General features: G+C 41.0%; 3 protein-coding genes across 3 annotated transcripts in view; 1 reads left to right on the top strand and 2 right to left on the bottom strand.

Annotated features, from left to right (window-relative positions):
- The window catches only part of LOC147998992 (disks large homolog 5-like), a 70,131-nt gene extending 67,362 nt beyond the window's left edge, over nucleotides 1-2,769 (bottom strand). The window contains exon 1 of the mRNA XM_087595784.1: nucleotides 2,642-2,769. The gene's annotated coding sequence lies outside the window, so the exon portion shown is untranslated. The remainder of the gene's footprint in view (nucleotides 1-2,641) is intronic.
- LOC147998991 (uncharacterized) lies at nucleotides 384-5,087 on the bottom strand. The gene is made up of 3 exons (XM_087596048.1): nucleotides 4,921-5,087; nucleotides 3,727-3,886; nucleotides 384-885 (listed from the first exon to the last, which is right to left on the bottom strand). Exons 1-3 carry the CDS (start codon nucleotides 5,045-5,047, stop codon nucleotides 828-830), a joined length of 345 nt encoding a protein of 114 aa, XP_087452174.1. The 5' UTR covers nucleotides 5,048-5,087; the 3' UTR covers nucleotides 384-827.
- A 6,375-nt stretch (nucleotides 5,088-11,462) lies between these two features.
- The window catches only part of LOC147998989 (disks large homolog 5-like), a 40,783-nt gene continuing 34,344 nt past the window's right edge, over nucleotides 11,463-17,901 (top strand). The window contains exon 1 of the mRNA XM_087595869.1: nucleotides 11,463-11,854. The gene's annotated coding sequence lies outside the window, so the exon portion shown is untranslated. The remainder of the gene's footprint in view (nucleotides 11,855-17,901) is intronic.

Raw genomic sequence — 17,901 nt, 5'->3', positions numbered from 1 at the left:
TACACATCTCCTGAGATCTCTCTATTTGATTGGAGGTGATCCTGTCCACCTAATACAGTACATGATGTGGAAGGACAAAAGCACCTGCAGGAGCTGTGGTGATGACTCACAGGATAGAGCATCTGCTGCTCTCTCAGAAGAACCACATGGACCCTAACAATTGGGTAAAGCATGTCAGTGATTACTTCATAAAGTGTGTCCGAGAAACAGCCACATTATCCACACAAAAGACACTGTCACACTGGGTACCCCTCGGTGACTTTGAATTCACTTATTATCCCAGGATCCATGGAACATGCAGAGATCCATCTCCACCTGTCAGTTCTAAGTCCACAGGAGGGGACAGAACCCTTGAATAAGAATGATGGTCTTAAGAGTCAAGAGATAGAATTCAATTGTTATTCATAAGGAATTCATTTTTACAACAAAACAGGATTAAAACGAATAAATTAAAATATTAAAAATTTTTGAAAAGATAAAAACAGTAACAAGAACATATAAATATGAAACAACAAAAAGAAAATTTCAATTAAAATCATAACAAAAATATTTCTAAACAGCACATTCTTAACGAACATTTAGAAGCACAGATGTATTCCTGTTTCTCCTCTTGCACACATAATGAAAGGAGGGCCCCCAAGTTGTCTCTCAAGTGCTGTTTTCTGAGAAGAAAGTAAGACCTCAATCAGTCAGGCTGGCTTAGTGTTATATAAATTTAGGGTCTCTAAGCAATGACAAATTAACTCTGAGGAAGAATACTCATCCAAAAATTTTGTTGCCATTCAGGATGTTTGTCATCAGGGACTCCTGAGAAAGCAACTTATTCTTCAGGAAGCTCTCTTACTGGTGTGTGTACAATTCCAGCTCTCTTGCACTTTCTGAGACCTGGGAGAGGAAGGCAGTTTTTCAGACACTGATATGGTGGTGAAATGCAAGGCAGCTGTCAGAAGGCTGCCTTCTACCACCTCAGTTCTATTGGACAGTCGACATGGACCTTTTAACTGATATCATTGTTGCTAACTCTTTGGGAAGGGCAAAATCTCCAGAGAGCCTCAAAGTAATGTGGGCTGCCAATCTGGGACCCAGACTTATACCAGTGCAAACCAAGAACAGGGCAATGGGAAGAGACCTCATTGGGTTGCCGGAAGAAAGGAGATGTCCATATGTCACCAAGGTTAAAGCCAATGACAAGTACTAATTTGACATTTGCGCTTTGTTCTTATCCCGCAAAAGTGCTTCCTACACAAGAAGTCACATGACCACAGAGTGTTATTTGTTAAAGAACCAAGAACTTGTTCAAAACTCTACATAGCATCCAATCTATCACATGGATATGCAATAATGAGGTATGTTATTAATCTGTCACCATTTCTATACTGCAGCTTCAAAAAGAGCAGACAAATATATTTGCAAAATAATTCAGTTTCTGAAAAGTGGTTGGCTTCCCAGAATACTTGTGCATAGGCAGAGCAATGAACAATTCCATTACATGAGGTGGTTGGCTGGTTGTGAGTGTAAATTAGAAAGGTGGTAGGAGAGAGCAAAGATGTATCAAATTGGCAAACATTATCAGATATTTTTAAGCTAACACAGCTGCTCATCCCTGCCAGATGACGCTGGGTCTGGACGTTGCTGGTCTTTATCTTTCTTGTTGAAGTCAACCAAATATTTCTGGTTCAGTGCACAATCAAGATGCACCTCCTTGCTCTCGTGCTTCAGTGGGACCAATTTCTTCCTACATGTGTTCTCCATCAGGAGCTGGCTGAGCAGGTTTCTGGAAATACAGTCTGCATAGTAAGATCATGCTGCCCCTTTCTCCCATTCCCACTCCCGAGTGCCACTAACTCCACCAGGACCCAGATACCCATGAAGACTTAATAGAATTCATTTCGATACATATAAGGCTGCTGCACAAACCACAAAGAGTAAATTCCGGGAAGAATAAATTGTATGTTTTGCCTGAGCACACATTAGTGTCCGCATCTCTCAAAAAGAACATGGATATACAACTATGCATGAAAGCCCAATGCAGGGGGGCAACATCAATTAGTAGTGGGCCAACACCCTCAAAGGAGGTCAGTAGAACCAAGAGAAGGTCATGCTAACCATGTGGTCCACACACTGAGTTTTGTAAAACCTGGTATGACACCATAGGTCCAGGTCAGCCTAATAACCTGCTGACTTCAATCAGTGCTGTTCTATCTAGAGCCTTCTGAAGATGCCTAGACAATCCTGGGATGAGTAACAGTCTTTTATGGAACTGAAAACTGAGTCCTAATGACCCTGGCACACTGATGTGCAAACAGCACAAGAGATAGAACCAGAGCTGAAGACTGTCCAATCCAGAACAAAGAAGTCATAAATGGCCATTCCACAGGTGACAGCCTTTCTGACCAGGACTTGCCTAGAGAAGGTCATCTCCATCTTCAGCTCATGGTTGTTCTCATGGATCTCAGTGTTCTCCATCTCTAAGTTGTGCAGAATTGACATGACCGCCTCCTCCATTCTCTCCAGGTCTTCATAATATGGATTTGGCCTGAAGTGTGGCCTGGCCCCAAATGATAGAATCCAATGAACATCGGCATTTAGGAATATATGAACTCAGGGTGGGTCCTGTACTACACCAGCCCTGGAAGGACACCTTCTGAATTGTACATATTGGGATCTTCTTCAGCTTCAGAAACTTGTTTTTGTTTGTCCAGGACACCAGAATCTCAGCATCCAGATGGAGGGCTCCCTGGCTCCCTTTGTTCAATCAAGAGGAAATCTGAAGTCAAGCCAGTTAAGCTATCAAGAGCCTAGGCCACACCTCTCCATGCTCCCCCACCCAACACAGCCAGAAACCGGTGATTTCTTTTCTCCTGTTTTGATAACAGACCTTATATCAACACAAAATTAAAATCTGCACAAGGAATTCAAATAAACAGACAATCGTGGTCACATAGGCAAAGAACTCTGCTGTTGACAGTGGGGCTCCCAGAACAAAGCATTCACATGACCATGAAAGTGTTACAGGTAAATACTCAGGCCAAGACATAGACCCCTAGATTCCAAGTGTGGAGGGAAATATAAACATATAAAAGTTGTCCATATGCATTTGGATGTATGCACATACAGACTCACAGACTGAGAAATACCCACAAAAAAGAGAAATGTAAAAACAGACTCAGAGAAAGAGAAAGAGAAATATGGAAACAGAGGGTACTGTGAAAACCAGGAGAAATGCATCCACCATTGCTGTCTCAGAGGGCAAGACACACAGAAAATAACAAACAGGCCTGAACCTTAGACCTTCTAGACAAGCATTGAGATGAACAGTTTGGGACCAGGCCCCTCAGGCTGCTGCCTGGATCTTCCAGCACTCAGTCCCCTGCCTAGCAAGTACAGAGACTCACCATAAACTCACTGCAATTACAATCTTGCAAAGCCACCATCCGTCAAGGGCTTTGCAAACGCACACTAGACACTCACTTTCCCTGACTTTATCCCCGAATTCTTCATTCAGACCACAAGTTCTGCTTTTCAATAAATGGAAGCAGATGAGTCCATTTTCCATCTCGCTCCTCAGGAAGGGTCAGATTCTGAATCTCCTCTATATGGGAGGTGAGGTTTAGCACAGGGTGGTTAGGGAGGCCCAGCTTTCTAGAACCAAAACCTTAATAGGATAAGATGAAGGTGACCTTGCAGTCCCAGGAATGAAACAAGAGCATTTGGAGCGATTCATACCTGTTCTTCATGGATCTCTCTGTCAGAAACCTCAGGCGATCTCTCAGGTCATTTCTCTCCTTGGTAATGAGCTGCAGCTCTTTAATCAGCCTCTCTTTTTCCTTCTTGGCCTGATTCTCGCTTGGGGCAGTTTCAGGGGAAGATGTTTCTCTCCCAGCATCTGTAGGTAGAAGAACACAAGTGAACCTGCATGGGGAGAATGCATAGAGTGTACATAGACCACAGTGAGGCCTAAACAGGAGAACAAGCCTGGAACCCAGTGTCATTGCTAGGCGATTGGTCTATCCTTAAGAGGCATCCTCAGTGGATCTCAGTTCTCCCACTACTCTATAGAGACCAAGAGATGTAAGCAGCCAGGTGTTCCCTATTCCGGACATCAGGTGCTTACATGGAACACGGAGATGGCTTCTCCAGGATTATCATCAGCTGAACAGGGTACAGCTTGGTTTCAGGACCCTAACCCCTGTGGCTTCAGAACTCAGATGATAAATTCACCATCCACAAGACTTGAGTGATTGGAGACACTCAGATGTCCTACCCTGATACTCTAGGCCAACAACTTTGGATTTAAAACACATTTCCAGGAAGGACATGTTCAACAGACTTATCAATTCCCTTATATGAAATAACAAATGCCCCAGAAGTTCCAATAGGTTACAGGCTGAATCTTGGTCCACATGTTCCAAACAGTTTTGGTATTTTAGAAAAATGTGTGTAACACACAACCTCTAATATATAAAGCTAACGATGACCCTGCCAGTTAGAAGAAATCAGAGGAGGTCTAAGAACATAAGGTTATTGCCTGGAGCACAATTCTCTCCCTGTTCTTACTGTCAGGTGTCCACTGTATTTAAAGAAGCAATGAGAGTGAAATACATTGCTGCCCTGTCTAAACTCAGAAAAGGTGGACCCTCCATGACTCCTGATCATGTTATTATATCAATGTAACCTAACAAATTCACTGTAAAAGTAAAGGCCAGAAATTCACAGGATAATAGCATTGGCCTTACCATATACTCCCTGTGGGGTTGGGGAAACTAAAGTTCTGAAATCCTGACTTTCAGGAATTGTGATATTCATGAAAATTCAATTCCTTTTCAGATGCTCCAGTTGTTGTGGCCCATTGCTAGAAAGGTCAGCTTAAGCCTGCAGCCCCCCTGACAGGGAGCTCAAAATATACTGCCCAGAACTTACTAAACATTCCCCAGAAGTGCTGTCTCTGTTCATCATTACTTTGAGACGAAAGGCCAGATTCCTTCACTCTAGTCTGTCCACAATCGACGTTCCCCCTCCAAAAACGCTTGCGAAGACGGGAAAACATGTCTTAGCTTGTAACTGCCAGACTCAGACTGAGAGAAACTAGGGCACTGGTTGTCACTACAACAGTGGTGACATCACAGAGGATGCCAGAACTCTCTAGGAGACAATAGAATGTCCAAGAAGGGATAGCAGATGTCATGGGGAGCAGACTTTGCCTTCCTGCTAATAATCTCCCTGTACTGAGCATAAGCAGAGGTGCCCTTTCCAGGAGCCTTTCCTGGGGCAGAGTCACTGAGCATCTCCTGCTTCCAAAGCCAAATTTTCTTCAAGGTTTGATTATAAAAAAACCTTAGTAATTCCTATGCATCTAAATGAATGTTTCCTTCGATATCTTGCCCCAAAATGTCTCATCCTAACTCAAATTATCCTCATTCAACAATGTTAGCCATTAAAACTTCCTGAGATTTCATACCAGCTTGAATATGCAGTCAAAAGTTCTCCTGTCTCATTATGTACAGGTGCTTTAAATCACATCAAGAAATAGTCTGCATGGTAGTTTACAACATGGGTGTGTGTTAGGGGAACACTCATGAAGTCATGTGCTTAGCAATGGACAATTGCCAGAATATTCCTTAGGAGAAAGAGTTGAAGTCTTTATGGTGCTAGGAAAAGTGTGGAGACCAGTTGGCAGAGGAAAGTGCCATATTGGAGCCACCAGTGAATGGAACCTCATGCTGGTGGTGGGGTTCTCCTCTGTGCACCAATGTCGCCAAAGGAGCACTGCTCACAGGCCTGAGTAAGATATACCATGAGCTTCTATCAGAAAAATAAAATAGTAAAGAGATATAGGGGGTGCACAGAAAGGTCTAAAATGAGGCTATAAACATCATTAAGTGGATAGAGCAAGGTCCCAGCACCTGTACACTGGGAAATGGCCACCACACCAAACACAAAAGCATCTATCATAGTGAAAAATGAATACTTTATAGAATGCACACACTAACATTGATTGATCACATCCATAGTTCAAATTTTGGGGGCAAAGTCATGGCCCTAACTATCTTTCTCTCAACTTATATAGCAAAAAATAAGAAAGACAGAGAAAAGGAAAAGTCAAAACAAAATCCAAAGCTTCTCATATGAGGACTGCAGGAAGTGTTATCTGGTGGTCAGTTCTGATTAGACATTTTAGATAGAACAGTGCACAGTGACCCTTGATGTGATGGGCCCTATATAAAGCTTTTTGCAATATTGGAATTTTAACAAACCTCATCCAGAACGTACAGAAGAGGTAAGGATGTGATCACCATGTCCTTGCTCTCTATCAGGTTATTTTTCTGTGTCCTTGATTGTCAGGCATAGAACAGCAACAATCTGAAATAGCTGGTAGACATGGGAAAACGTGGCTAAAACTATAGTTGTGGTTACACACCTCAACTGTCAAAGGCTAATGCTGTCCTCACAGTCCTTGGAAGCCACTCTTGTAAGCCTATCTATTGGAAAGTGGAAGGAGGTTTATCTGAGCTCAAAGTGAACCTGGCCAGCCAGGGAGAGGGCAACATGGGATACTTGTGACCCTGTCTTAAACCAGCGCAGAAACCCACACTTCATTCAAAGCATCATCCACCAATTCTCGATTATCTACCATTCTCTCCCTACCAGTCGTTCAGTTTGGAATGGTAGAAAAAAATGGAACTGATCTTTCTATTGTAAGGACCTTGATCTCTCTTTCCTTAGGTCCACATTAAGAGTATATATAACTGGATATCACCATCTGAACATCTTAGTATTATCTACTCTGTATATGTAGCATAATACTGTGCCTATGACAATCTCAAGCTTCCTTGAGCATTGTTGCCCCAGCAAGAAGTATGAAGTACTGAGGCCAGTCCCCAGGGATCCTTTCAAGGGTTTAAAAGAAAGCCATCAGAGATACTCCACTTTTTGTCCTTAGATTAAATCAAGCTGACACAATTTGAACCCGGTGGGCTATTTAACCATGCATCTTTCTTCCAACCCCCGCCCCCATTCTGAGTTCAGTCCATGGCAGAATTCATTCCCCAGCATCGTAGATATTTCTTTGTATATTTCCACAAGAGCCAGGTTTCTTTCTCTTTTCTTAAATAGAATTAGTTGTAGTCAATCAACTGTTGCCCTATGTAAGAAATGATTAGTATATATTGTAACTTACCACACTGTATTGGTGTATACAAGTACATTATTGGAAATCCAGCATTACTGAGGAATTTGAAACCAGTGCTGTGGCCTTGCCTTTCTGTGCCTAGTCCTGGCTCACAGGCAGCAGGGGGCTGACCTTGAGTTCCTCTTCAGGGACAGAGTGATGGTGAATGGGCACTGAGCAGGCAGAGAAACACAGCTGAGGCAGCTCCTTTCAGGTATCAAACACATCATCTCCTTCCCATCTTAAGGGCTACTGCTGAGGTCTTGCTCCCATACCTACCTTAATAGCAGCAAATTTGTTACACAGCAGCCAGCTCTTTCCTATTGTTCTGTAATACGCCTCCACATCATGGATGCCAACAAACTAACAAAAAACAAAAAAACCTGACATTGAACTGTGTGGTGCTGGTCACATACCCTGTTATGTTCTGTATGTTACGAGGTTTGTTAATCTTAACAAGTTCCCCAACTATGAGCTTCACATAGGACCCATTAGATTCAAGGAAAATAGGAACAATTATGTGTAAAATGACCCGAGTCAGGGCCCATAGACAGCAGCATTTCCAGCACTTGTGCTTTAGCCCATGTGGATTTTGCAATGAGCTGGGCCTAGCAATGTCCAGTACACAGTTGTGAGCTGTTGCTCTGGTTGAACTGTATTGGTGTGCATTCAATAAACTACACCTATTTAAATGAATTCAGTGTTCCTGTGGTCTGAGTCCAGACATCTTGACACCAAATCTTCCCTTCAGCAGCACTTAGGAAAAGAAGCTAAGGTTAGGAAAGGTGACATCTTGTCATAAATTATGTGACAAGAAGGATGGAGAAATGATCCCTTGTGTTAAAAATCAAGGTGTCCTCTGTAATATTCAGGTCAATACTGGCCCTGTGCATCAGCTTCAAGGACCCATTTCTGATTTTCTTTGGGGTTCCCATGATGATGCACTCAGACATGATTGGAAACAACCAAAACGGTGGTCAGACTTGATTTATAAAATGAAGGCAACATTGCACACTTATGTTGCAGGATATTTGATTCATATTATCAGCCCCAAGATAGAGTTATTTACTTTAAAAAAAATTACCTCCGGCAGTTCAGTTCAGCACTAGCACCGATATTTTACCCTAGAGCTTTTTTTGGTTGTTTGTTTGTTTTTTGTTTTTGTTTTTGGATGAACAAGTACTTTCTTATTTTGTGGCCCAGCCCTAGCTCTTACTTCTTTGCACAGTCACAGAGAGACCTCAAACATATACTCAGCCAAAGGCAGGGGAATGTAGAAAAGAACCTAAGGCAATACCACATAATGACATTGAAAGTGGGTGGCCAAAAGGTGTTATAAAATTCACCTCACTTCAGTGAGTGATGACATACCAACCTGGTGGCCTACGATTCTGGAATATTAATCAGAATCCTTTAGTCATATTAGATCTTAATAGAAACAAGGAAGCAGTCCTTTCCTGAAGTATATATTCATCATACGTAAAGAAGATATTAAATCCATATACAACTCAGAATAGAATTATCCCCCAAGACCGGAAAGATCTGGCAACATTAATATTAGAAGCTTCTCCTGTGTTACAGTGGTAAGCACAGAAGAAAGAGGAAGATAGGGCTGAAAACAAAAGCATCAGGCCAGAGCACTGTTTCTCAGGATGAGTTGCCAGGTGAAGGTAAATAAACCTTACTAAGTTTAATACAGTATTACATACCCTGTTGTAAGTAACTGGAGCCGAGGCTATCCCCAAAGGTTTGCCTGTCTGTGAAATCTGATACCCTAACTCAGGTGTCTTCCCTGGCCTCAGTGGGAGAAGGTCCACCAGCCCTACAAAAACTTGATGTGTCTTGGTGGAGGCACACTCTGAGGGATATTCCTCTACTCTCTCAGAGGAGATGGTGTGAGGACATTGGGGAGGAACTGTGGGAGAGAAGTAACAAGAGAAAGGACAGCAATTGGGATGCAAAGTGAATTTAAGCCTGTCAGTCACTGCTCTATTGCTGTGAAGAGACACCTTAACTAAGGTAACTAATAAAAGAATCAGGGTGTGCCCATGTCTCCAGGTAGATATGTAGCAGAGGACTAGCTTATCTGGGATCACTGGGACGGGAGAACCTTGTTTCTGAGGAAGCTTCATGAACCATGATATTGGAACTTAGGCCTCTGAGGCGGGAGTGAATTGGCGGGTGGAGGAGCAATCTCATAGGGAGAGGGTGTGGGGGACAGAAGAGAGACTCATGTAGAGGAACATGGAGTGGGAGATAAATTGGAAATGTAGATAAAATAATGAAAGAAAACTAAAAAACATCAGACTATGAGTATCATTCTAATTCAAGCCTCAAATAATAAAAGCATAAATGCGAGAGTCGCCTGGTCCTGTTCATGTCATCCTGAATCTTAAAATCTTTTTTCCTCCAAATTCCGTGCCATATGAGGTGCACTGACCTGTCAGCTGCCTGCTTGGATGACAACTGCAGCAGCTTCCCTATGCACTTGCTTTGTAGGAGCACGAAATCTATTGAGCTCCCTTTTCCAAGTTGGAACTTTAATTGGTAAGAGTCTTGCCTTGAGGACACCTTCCACATCTCTACAGTACAGAGGCAGGAGGCTTATCGTCAATAACATTCATCTCCTTAACTATGTCACCCTCCTCTTCAGCACATGACTTTGCTGTGACACTAAACTTCTTAGTGATCTTTTCCACTCTAAGCTGCACATGGTTTTCATGTGTTTGCCCTGTGTGTTGTTCCTTCTCCTGCAGTCTTGAGGAACAGTGACCAAAAGTAACCAAACCACAGGCTCAAAGCCATGTTACTACTGTATTGTGTACTATTTTCACAGAGTTGCCTGAGGTGTAAATGGGACATGGAGAATTCGAACATAGTTTGAATCTTAGGCCTTTCACTGGGCAGTCCCTCATCTTCTCTAAAAATTAAGCCCATTCTTCTACCATTGAGACCCACCTGCTGCTTAGCTCTTTACCCCTCTGCCGTGGTCTGTTCCATATCTCTTCCTGCCCATGTCTATTTTGAATCTCCTGCTTTAGCTTGCCTCTGCCTATGTCCCTCTCTATGCCCGGAAGTTCTGCCCACATACTTCCTAAAGCAGCTCTTGGCCATCAGATCTTTATTACATCCAATCGGCAGTGAGACAACACCTGATACATCTCTTAGCTTGTGTTGAGCTGGTGAGAAGGACAAACATCCACAAAATAGCAAAGCTGATGATGGGACATAGAAATGACAAGAGAAATCCTGCCAGCACTTAGCTCACTGCCAGTACAGAACTAACAATTGAAAGTTGACACACCTTAGTACAAAGGGAGGTCACCTCAGCATTTCCGCTTTTACTCCAAGAAATACCTTTAATTTAACATTAATAAGCTAGATAAAATAAGAAAACTTATGAGATGCATCAGGTAAGAATTACTGTCACAATATTCTGTCCATTCGTATTTTGCAAAATTGGAGAAGGTACTTTGTTATCTAAATTATATTCGTCTAAAATTTTGTACCTAAATCATTTTCTATCACTTTTTAAGCTTTGTATCCCTTATCTATCATAACTTGCATTTATTAACCATAATAAGTCTTCTGAGACCAAATGTACTTTCATTAATTCCAAACAATTTAAGCGTTTATGTCTTTCATCCTTAAAATTTGACACATTTTTTGCGTACAAATTTTCTTTTTCTTTTTCTTTATTCAGCTTCCACACGAAGATTATTTTTGCTCTGATTTAGAGCAGGATGCAAGGGTGGAGTGCAGACCTGAGGGGAGGGCAGATGAATGGAGTTGAGCTGCAGGATGTGAGGTTCACAGAGAATAAATAAGAAGTTAAAAAAAAAAAAGAAATGAGCACAGTGGGGATGAAGCTGTGAATGCTTGGCATGGGGAGGTTTGGCAGTGGACTGGGCATTTTAGGGGTGGGGTGGGATTGGTGTGGGTTCTGGAGTAGTAAGGATGGTGTCTGTTCTTGTCTTTTGGGGAAACTCCTCGGTCTTCTCCCATCCCTCCTCCACCTCTACCCCCACTTCCAACCGCCATAACTGCCTCCTACCACAGCAGCGGCTTCTGGGCATCGGCCTCTTTCTGCTCAAGCTCTTCTATGTGCTCGGGGGTGGTACAAGCTTTTAAAAGTCCCAGGCAGTGGGCAGACCACGCATACTCTCCTGGCATCCCCATCCTCTCTCAGGACTTATGGTGCCAGAGCGGTTATCGCAGGAGTTTTGATACTGCTGTGGACTGTCCATAGAGCCCTGCTTTCTGAGCCTCCCATGTCCACCCTGTTCCTGTCCAGGTTCCTGGCTGTCACATTTCTGCACGATGGTGAACAAGTTTGTTTTTCTGATTCTCATAACAAGAAAAGGTTAAGACTAAACTATCTAATATTCAACCCCATCCAAGATCTGAGGAGGAGAAATGTTGCCTGAATAAAAGGAAATTCAGAGCAAACAGCTTCCAAATCTAAAGAAATGACAGAAATTGTTGGCTACCCTGGGAGTCAGTCAGCAAATATTCCTGTGTCACTGTGGCATCCACCTTCAACTCACTGGGCCAGGAGCTCTGACAACAATCCTTTGAAGCAGGTCACTTGAAGGACTATCCTATTTTTTTTTCCAAAAACTGGGACACAGACTTCCCCATGAGCAACTTCTGCACAGTCTGGACAGCTTTCTGGCAGCAGTAGAGGTAAGTAGGTAGTATTTCACCCAATGGTTCTTTAGAGCCCATCATCTTTTTCAGAATAGATTGGGGACACTACCAGGAGTTGAGGTCTCTCCCACTGTGAAAAGCCTTTAACTATTAGGACATCTGAAATGGCAGATTTTTCAGATCTCTAAAGGATTTGAGAACCACCTTTGTATGTAATGTCTATCTCAGTGGACAAATGTGGCTTTTTTTCCCAAGGGATTTACTTCCTACTTAACTTTAAAAACATACACAGGAAGTTAAATAAAGCTTATTTCTGTACCTAACTTAAGCAGTACCTAACATGACTGGAAGACTGATTATTTATAGTTGGAAAGTACTAGCTTGAATTCCTTAATTATCCACGGCAGTGTGCAGTAGTAATTTTATAAAATTAGAATTTTACACCACATTGTGAATAAGTTGCATATACTTATATCTTAAAAATGAATTGAATCATTTATGCAAGTACAATTTTAAATTCTATCATCATTCAAAAATCCATGCCATCCTAAAATATTTGAGACTTGGTATTGTTTTCTAGTATAAATAGAGATACAGTGATCTATGATTTTGTCATTTTAGTCCCTTCTCCTGATTTCCCACAACATTAGACAGAGAATTGAGGAGACAAAGAGAAAGGAAGAAAGACATTCCTGATTCTAATCTGTTTATTTACTGTTTCCTCCCTGACCATGGCCAGTAAGAACTTGCAACCAACCCCCTAACTGACAATAATCATCTACAGCCCACGGCAGACAAATAACCACCCACCCACCCTTCCTCTTGAGAATGAGGGGGTCATGTTCCTTTAAGTTGCTTCCCAATGTGTGTGGGGTGACAACATGTTTTGGGGACCTTACAACAATTGGGACATTTTCCAAATCCTGGGAGATCTTGCAGTTTCCTATGTGTCCAGACCCTGAATGTGGCAGGATTAACTGAAGTCCTGGCTACATTAACAATGAAAAATACAAACACACATTCCTACCATATGAGGAAGGTCACCGGATATCTACCCCTTGAAGTTTGCTCAAAACAATTAGTCAATTAGCTTTTTATTTATCTTCAGGTCACTTCTTAGTAAACAGGCAGAAAAGAGACAGATTGTTTGCCAAAATTATATCAATTGCTTCTAAGCCAGTCACCAATAGAGTTCCTGCCATCCTTTGAAGTTTCATCAGAGAGGCTCTATTTTGCACAGACTCACAATACTTATGTCTCCCATGTGGAAAACTAAAAGAACTGTTAAGATCTCCTTAAATAATTCAACAGTTTTCCCAATCCAAAGTCTCCCACCCTCCTCCAAAAAATCAAGAGATTCCTCACAAACATCTCCACTCACTTCGGTACCAGTTTATATATCAGTCACATTTCTGTTACTGCAGAAAAATACTATGACCAAGAACAACTCAAGGAATACAGTTCTTCACATTGTGGTAACCAGCCCCAACTACCAAATTATTTCATTGCTAAGTCATAAATGTAAGGTGGCTACTGTTTTGAATTGTAATGTAAATAGCATGTATAAAGTATGTCTCATATGTGGTTGTTCCCTGAAGGGCTTGCAACCCACAGGTTGAAAACTGCACTTGTGTGTGGTGGTGGGAGGGGGGGTTGTGAGTTTTTTGTTTTGTTTGTTTGTTTTCCTTTTTCTCAAAACCCAAATGCTGATAAGAACATAGGCCAATATCAGGCTCTTCAATTTTATTCCATTAGGCACTGTGTCTGCTCTCATGATATTAACATGCTGGTTTTTCTTTTTTACTATTCCCCAAAATGAAGGTGAAATCATTAAAGGTGATGCCTCCCGCAGTGCTTTACTGCCTTATTAGTTAGCAGTGTCTGACTGCCCTGCTCAGTTGTGCTTTCATGTGAGTTCTGAGATTTTTTTTTTCATTCCCATGAAGATCTGTATTGGGATTATAATGGGATGGATTTAAACCTGTAGATGACTCTGGTAGGATTCGATATAATAATATAAATCATACTGATACATGAAAATGAGAGGCCTCTTCATTTTCTGGTTTCTTCAGTTTTTTTTTTTTATTTTTCCTAATGATTTCATTTTAACAAGTCTTTACTTCCTTAGATATTACAAGATTTTTATTCTGAATGGGTTTGTTTTCTTGGCTTCTTTCGTCATATTTATTGTTGGTATACAGGAGTTCTATTGATTTTACTGTGATTTTAGTGAATGTGTCCATGAGCCATAGGAGTTTGCTAGTGGTTTCGTAGTGTTCTTTATATATGGATCATATCGCCTGCAAATGAGAATACTCTGACTGCTTTCTTTCATATTAACATGCCTTTCCATCTCTCTATTGTCATATTGTTTGGATAAGACTTCACATACTAGTTGAATTAGATGAAAAGAATGAACATCTGTGACTTATTCCTGATTTTAGTGGAAATCCATTATGATTTCCTCCAGTTAGGATGCTGTTGGCCTTGCATATCGCCTTTATAATGTTAAGGTATGTCTTCTCCATATCCCAGATTCTCCAGGACTTTTGCATTAATCACTGTGGGATTTTGCCAAAGAGATTGTCTGCCTCTACTGCAGTGATCGTGTGTTTCCTGTTCTTGGTTTTCTGTGGTGAATTATTTATTCATTTGTATTTGTTGAAACATTCTTGCACCTCTGCAGTCAAGCCAGCTTGATCACGGTACCTGACACTTTTGGTAAATGTCTGAATTTTATTTTCCAGAATATTATTGAGAAATTTTTCACTTAACTGTTCCTTCCGATCTTAGTTTCTTTTCTATGCTGTGAAGAGACACCATGAGCAAGGGAACTTATAGAAGAAAGAGTTTATTTCACCTTACAGTTTCAAGGATCATGAGTCTATGAATATTATGCTGGGGTACACGGCAGCAGGTAGGACACCATGTTTCTAGAGAACTGGCTGAGAGCTTATATCTTATGTGCAAGTCGGAGACAGAGAAAGTGTTAACTATAGATGGTGTTGAATTTGGAAACCTCAAAGCCCAATCCCATACACTCCTCCAACAAATCCGTATCTTATAATTCTTCCCGAATATTTCCACTAACCAGCAACAAACATTCATATATGTGAGTTTATGGGGGCCATTATCATTCAAATCACCATATTCCACTCCCAATTCCCCATAGGTTCTTAAACATATCATCATAAAAATACGTTAGCTCAGCTTCCAAAACCCCTGTAGTCTTTCAGTCTCTACACAGTTTATCCACAGTGCTTTTCGTCCCTCCAGGAAGTCCCTTAATTATTCCCCTATGAAATCAAAAGGCAAATTGCATACATCCAATGTGTAATGCCAAAAATATGTTATCATTGCAAAGGGAAATTGGGAATGTGGTGATCCAGTTCAAGGCATTAACCCAACAGGGCACACTCCACATTCTCTACTTCTGATGCATGACAAAGGGATTAGATGGGTCCACTGCTCTGGCTTTGCTGACTGCAACATAATTCCTAAAACTATGTTGTATCGCATAGATCTGTGGTGGTTGTGTTTTCATTGTCACTCATTTCTAGGAATTTTAATTTACTTATGTGTTTCTCCCTTGGCCCTTTCAGTAGTGTGTTGTTTGTGTTGCTGACCTTCCACGAGAGTGTGTACTGACTGCACTTTCTATTGTGTGATACCAGTTTGATTCCTTTGTGCTCAGATAGAATGCATGACACTACTTCAGCTTTCTTATCTTTCCTGAGGGCTGTTCTGTGTCCTAATCCGTGGTCAATTTTGGAGACAGATCCACAGGCTGATAGAAAATATATGTATAGTTCAGTGTAGTTTGTTAGGTCCATTTGACTGATGATGTCACTGAATTCTGCTCCTCCTCTTTTGTTTATTTGCATGTGATCTGCCAAGTGGTCAGAATAGACTATTAAAAACAATCACAACCACTATTATAGCTAATGGGTAATTTCAGATCTATCTGATAATTATATATTTAAATTTGTGACTGCTGTGTTTAATATGTATATATTTAGATTGTAGTATCTTTTGGTAATTGCAAAGTATGAAATGAATTTCCTTACATCTTCTGGACAGGATTGGTTTGAAATCTATTCTGTCAGCTGGATAGAGAAACTGCATAGAATTGCTATAGGGACCTGTGTCTTAGGTCTGTTTCCCTAGTATATCCTCTACATCTCTCATGATGGTGATCCTGTTTCTGGCTAAATAATGTCTGTTCACTGGGGAATTGAGTTTAGTGACATGCAAATATTATTTAAACCTATGTATTTAATTTTGTTAATTTTTGTGGGTTTTATTGGCTTCTTTTGATTGACTGTTCTAGTTTTGTTACGTTATTTCCTGTTTCCTCTGGTATTTTATCCTTCTCTTCAAACTAAAGTATTCCTTTTAGGATCCTCTACAGAGCTCCTTACTGGTTATACATATTTTGTAAATTTATTCATCATATGCCTTAATCAGCACAGTAGCTGGGCAGCTGCCTGCCCTCCATGGTATCAGATCTACTTTCCAAACAATAACGCTCAACTCTTACTGACTGTGTAGCATCTTGGCTGCTCTTTGTTGCACTTGGACAGCCCTCAGGACCAGGCTCTCCTCTCCCTTAACCATGGCTGCTGTCCTCTTCCTCTCTCCTCTCCATCACACATGTTCTTCCTTTATTCTCTGGCAGCTTCTTCCTCCTTCTTCCCTCCTCATGATCCTCTCTAGCAAAGCCCTCAAAGCTGACCTCCCCCATCTCTCTGCTGTGCAGCTGTTGGCTGTTGGCTTCTTTATAATCACAGTTAACTGGGAGCAGGGTCAGTTTTTGGAGGTTAACCAGTCTTGAGTTCTACATATTAGCATTAAAATACAAGCAGAATTAGGCCAATCCACTACAAGGATTTCTTTTGTTTTGTTTTGCTGTAAGTTTTCTTTTACCTTTTCACTTTTTATTTTATTTTTGGCTATTTTTTTATTAATTGGTTATTTTATTTATTTACATTTCAACTGTTGTCCTGCTTTCCACACTCCCCTCATCATATCTTGCATCCCATTTCTGCTCAGCTTTGCCTATATGACAGTGTTCCCCCACCTACACATATCCATTCCCACCTCACAACTCCAGCATCTACTTTTGGTGGGCAACAGGCCTCAGCGTAGTCAATGGCCTCCCGCCACATGGGTGCCACTTAAATCAGTCCTCTTCTACACAGTTACCTAGAACCATAGACCCTGTATATACTTTGGCTGGCAGTTTATTCCCTAGGAGCTGGGGGATTGGTGACAGAGGGTCTGGTTAGATATTAAAGACCAATAGTTGCTGCTTTCTCTTCTTTTTCTGGTTATGGGTGAAATGGTGATTGTGTGCTTCATTTTTTGAAATTATTGAGAGATGATTTATTTCTTGGTTTTTCTTGGGTATAGTTTAGCTCATTGTCTTGGAGTTTCCCTACTACAATCCTCTGTTGTGCTTTCTTAGAGAAAAATATTGTTTAAATTTGGTTTTGTCATGAAATATTTTGGTTTCTCCATTTATGGTGATTGAGAATTATGCTGGGTATAGGATCCTTGGTCCGCATTACATCTGCCCAAGATTTTCTGGCATTTGGAGTCTCTGTTGAGAAGTCTGGTGTAATTCAGATAGGTCTGAACTTATTTGTTACTGGTTATTTATACCTTACCCCTTCTAATGATCTTTCTTTGATCTGTGCATTCAGTGTTTTAATTATTATGTTAATGGAGGAATTGTTTCTGGTATGATTAAATTGGCATTCTGTAGGCTTGTTGTACCTTCATGGCCTTTTCTTCCTTTACCTTATGGATGTTTTCTGCTATGATTTACTGAATATGCTTACTGGACCTGTGAACTGGAAATCTAAATTCTCTTCTATTCTATTATCCTTAGGTTTGGACTTTTAAATCTGTCCTGAAATTCATGGATGTTTTGTATTCAATAAACCATACATGGTTATTTGAGATGGGTATTTTGTGATTTGTGGGGTGATCTCCTTGACCCCAACTCTTACATTTAGTACCACGTTTTATAATGAAACAAGGTCAAGAATGGTGACCTCTTGCCATAAACTATATGAAAA

The sequence above is a fragment of the Rattus norvegicus genome, chromosome 19 (genome assembly GCF_021556685.1).
Source record: "Rattus norvegicus strain SHRSP/BbbUtx chromosome 19, alternate assembly SHRSP_T2T, whole genome shotgun sequence".
NCBI lineage: Eukaryota > Metazoa > Chordata > Mammalia > Rodentia > Muridae > Rattus > Rattus norvegicus.
Note: the sequence above shows the minus strand (reverse complement) of the source record. Positions and strands in the feature narration are given on the sequence as shown.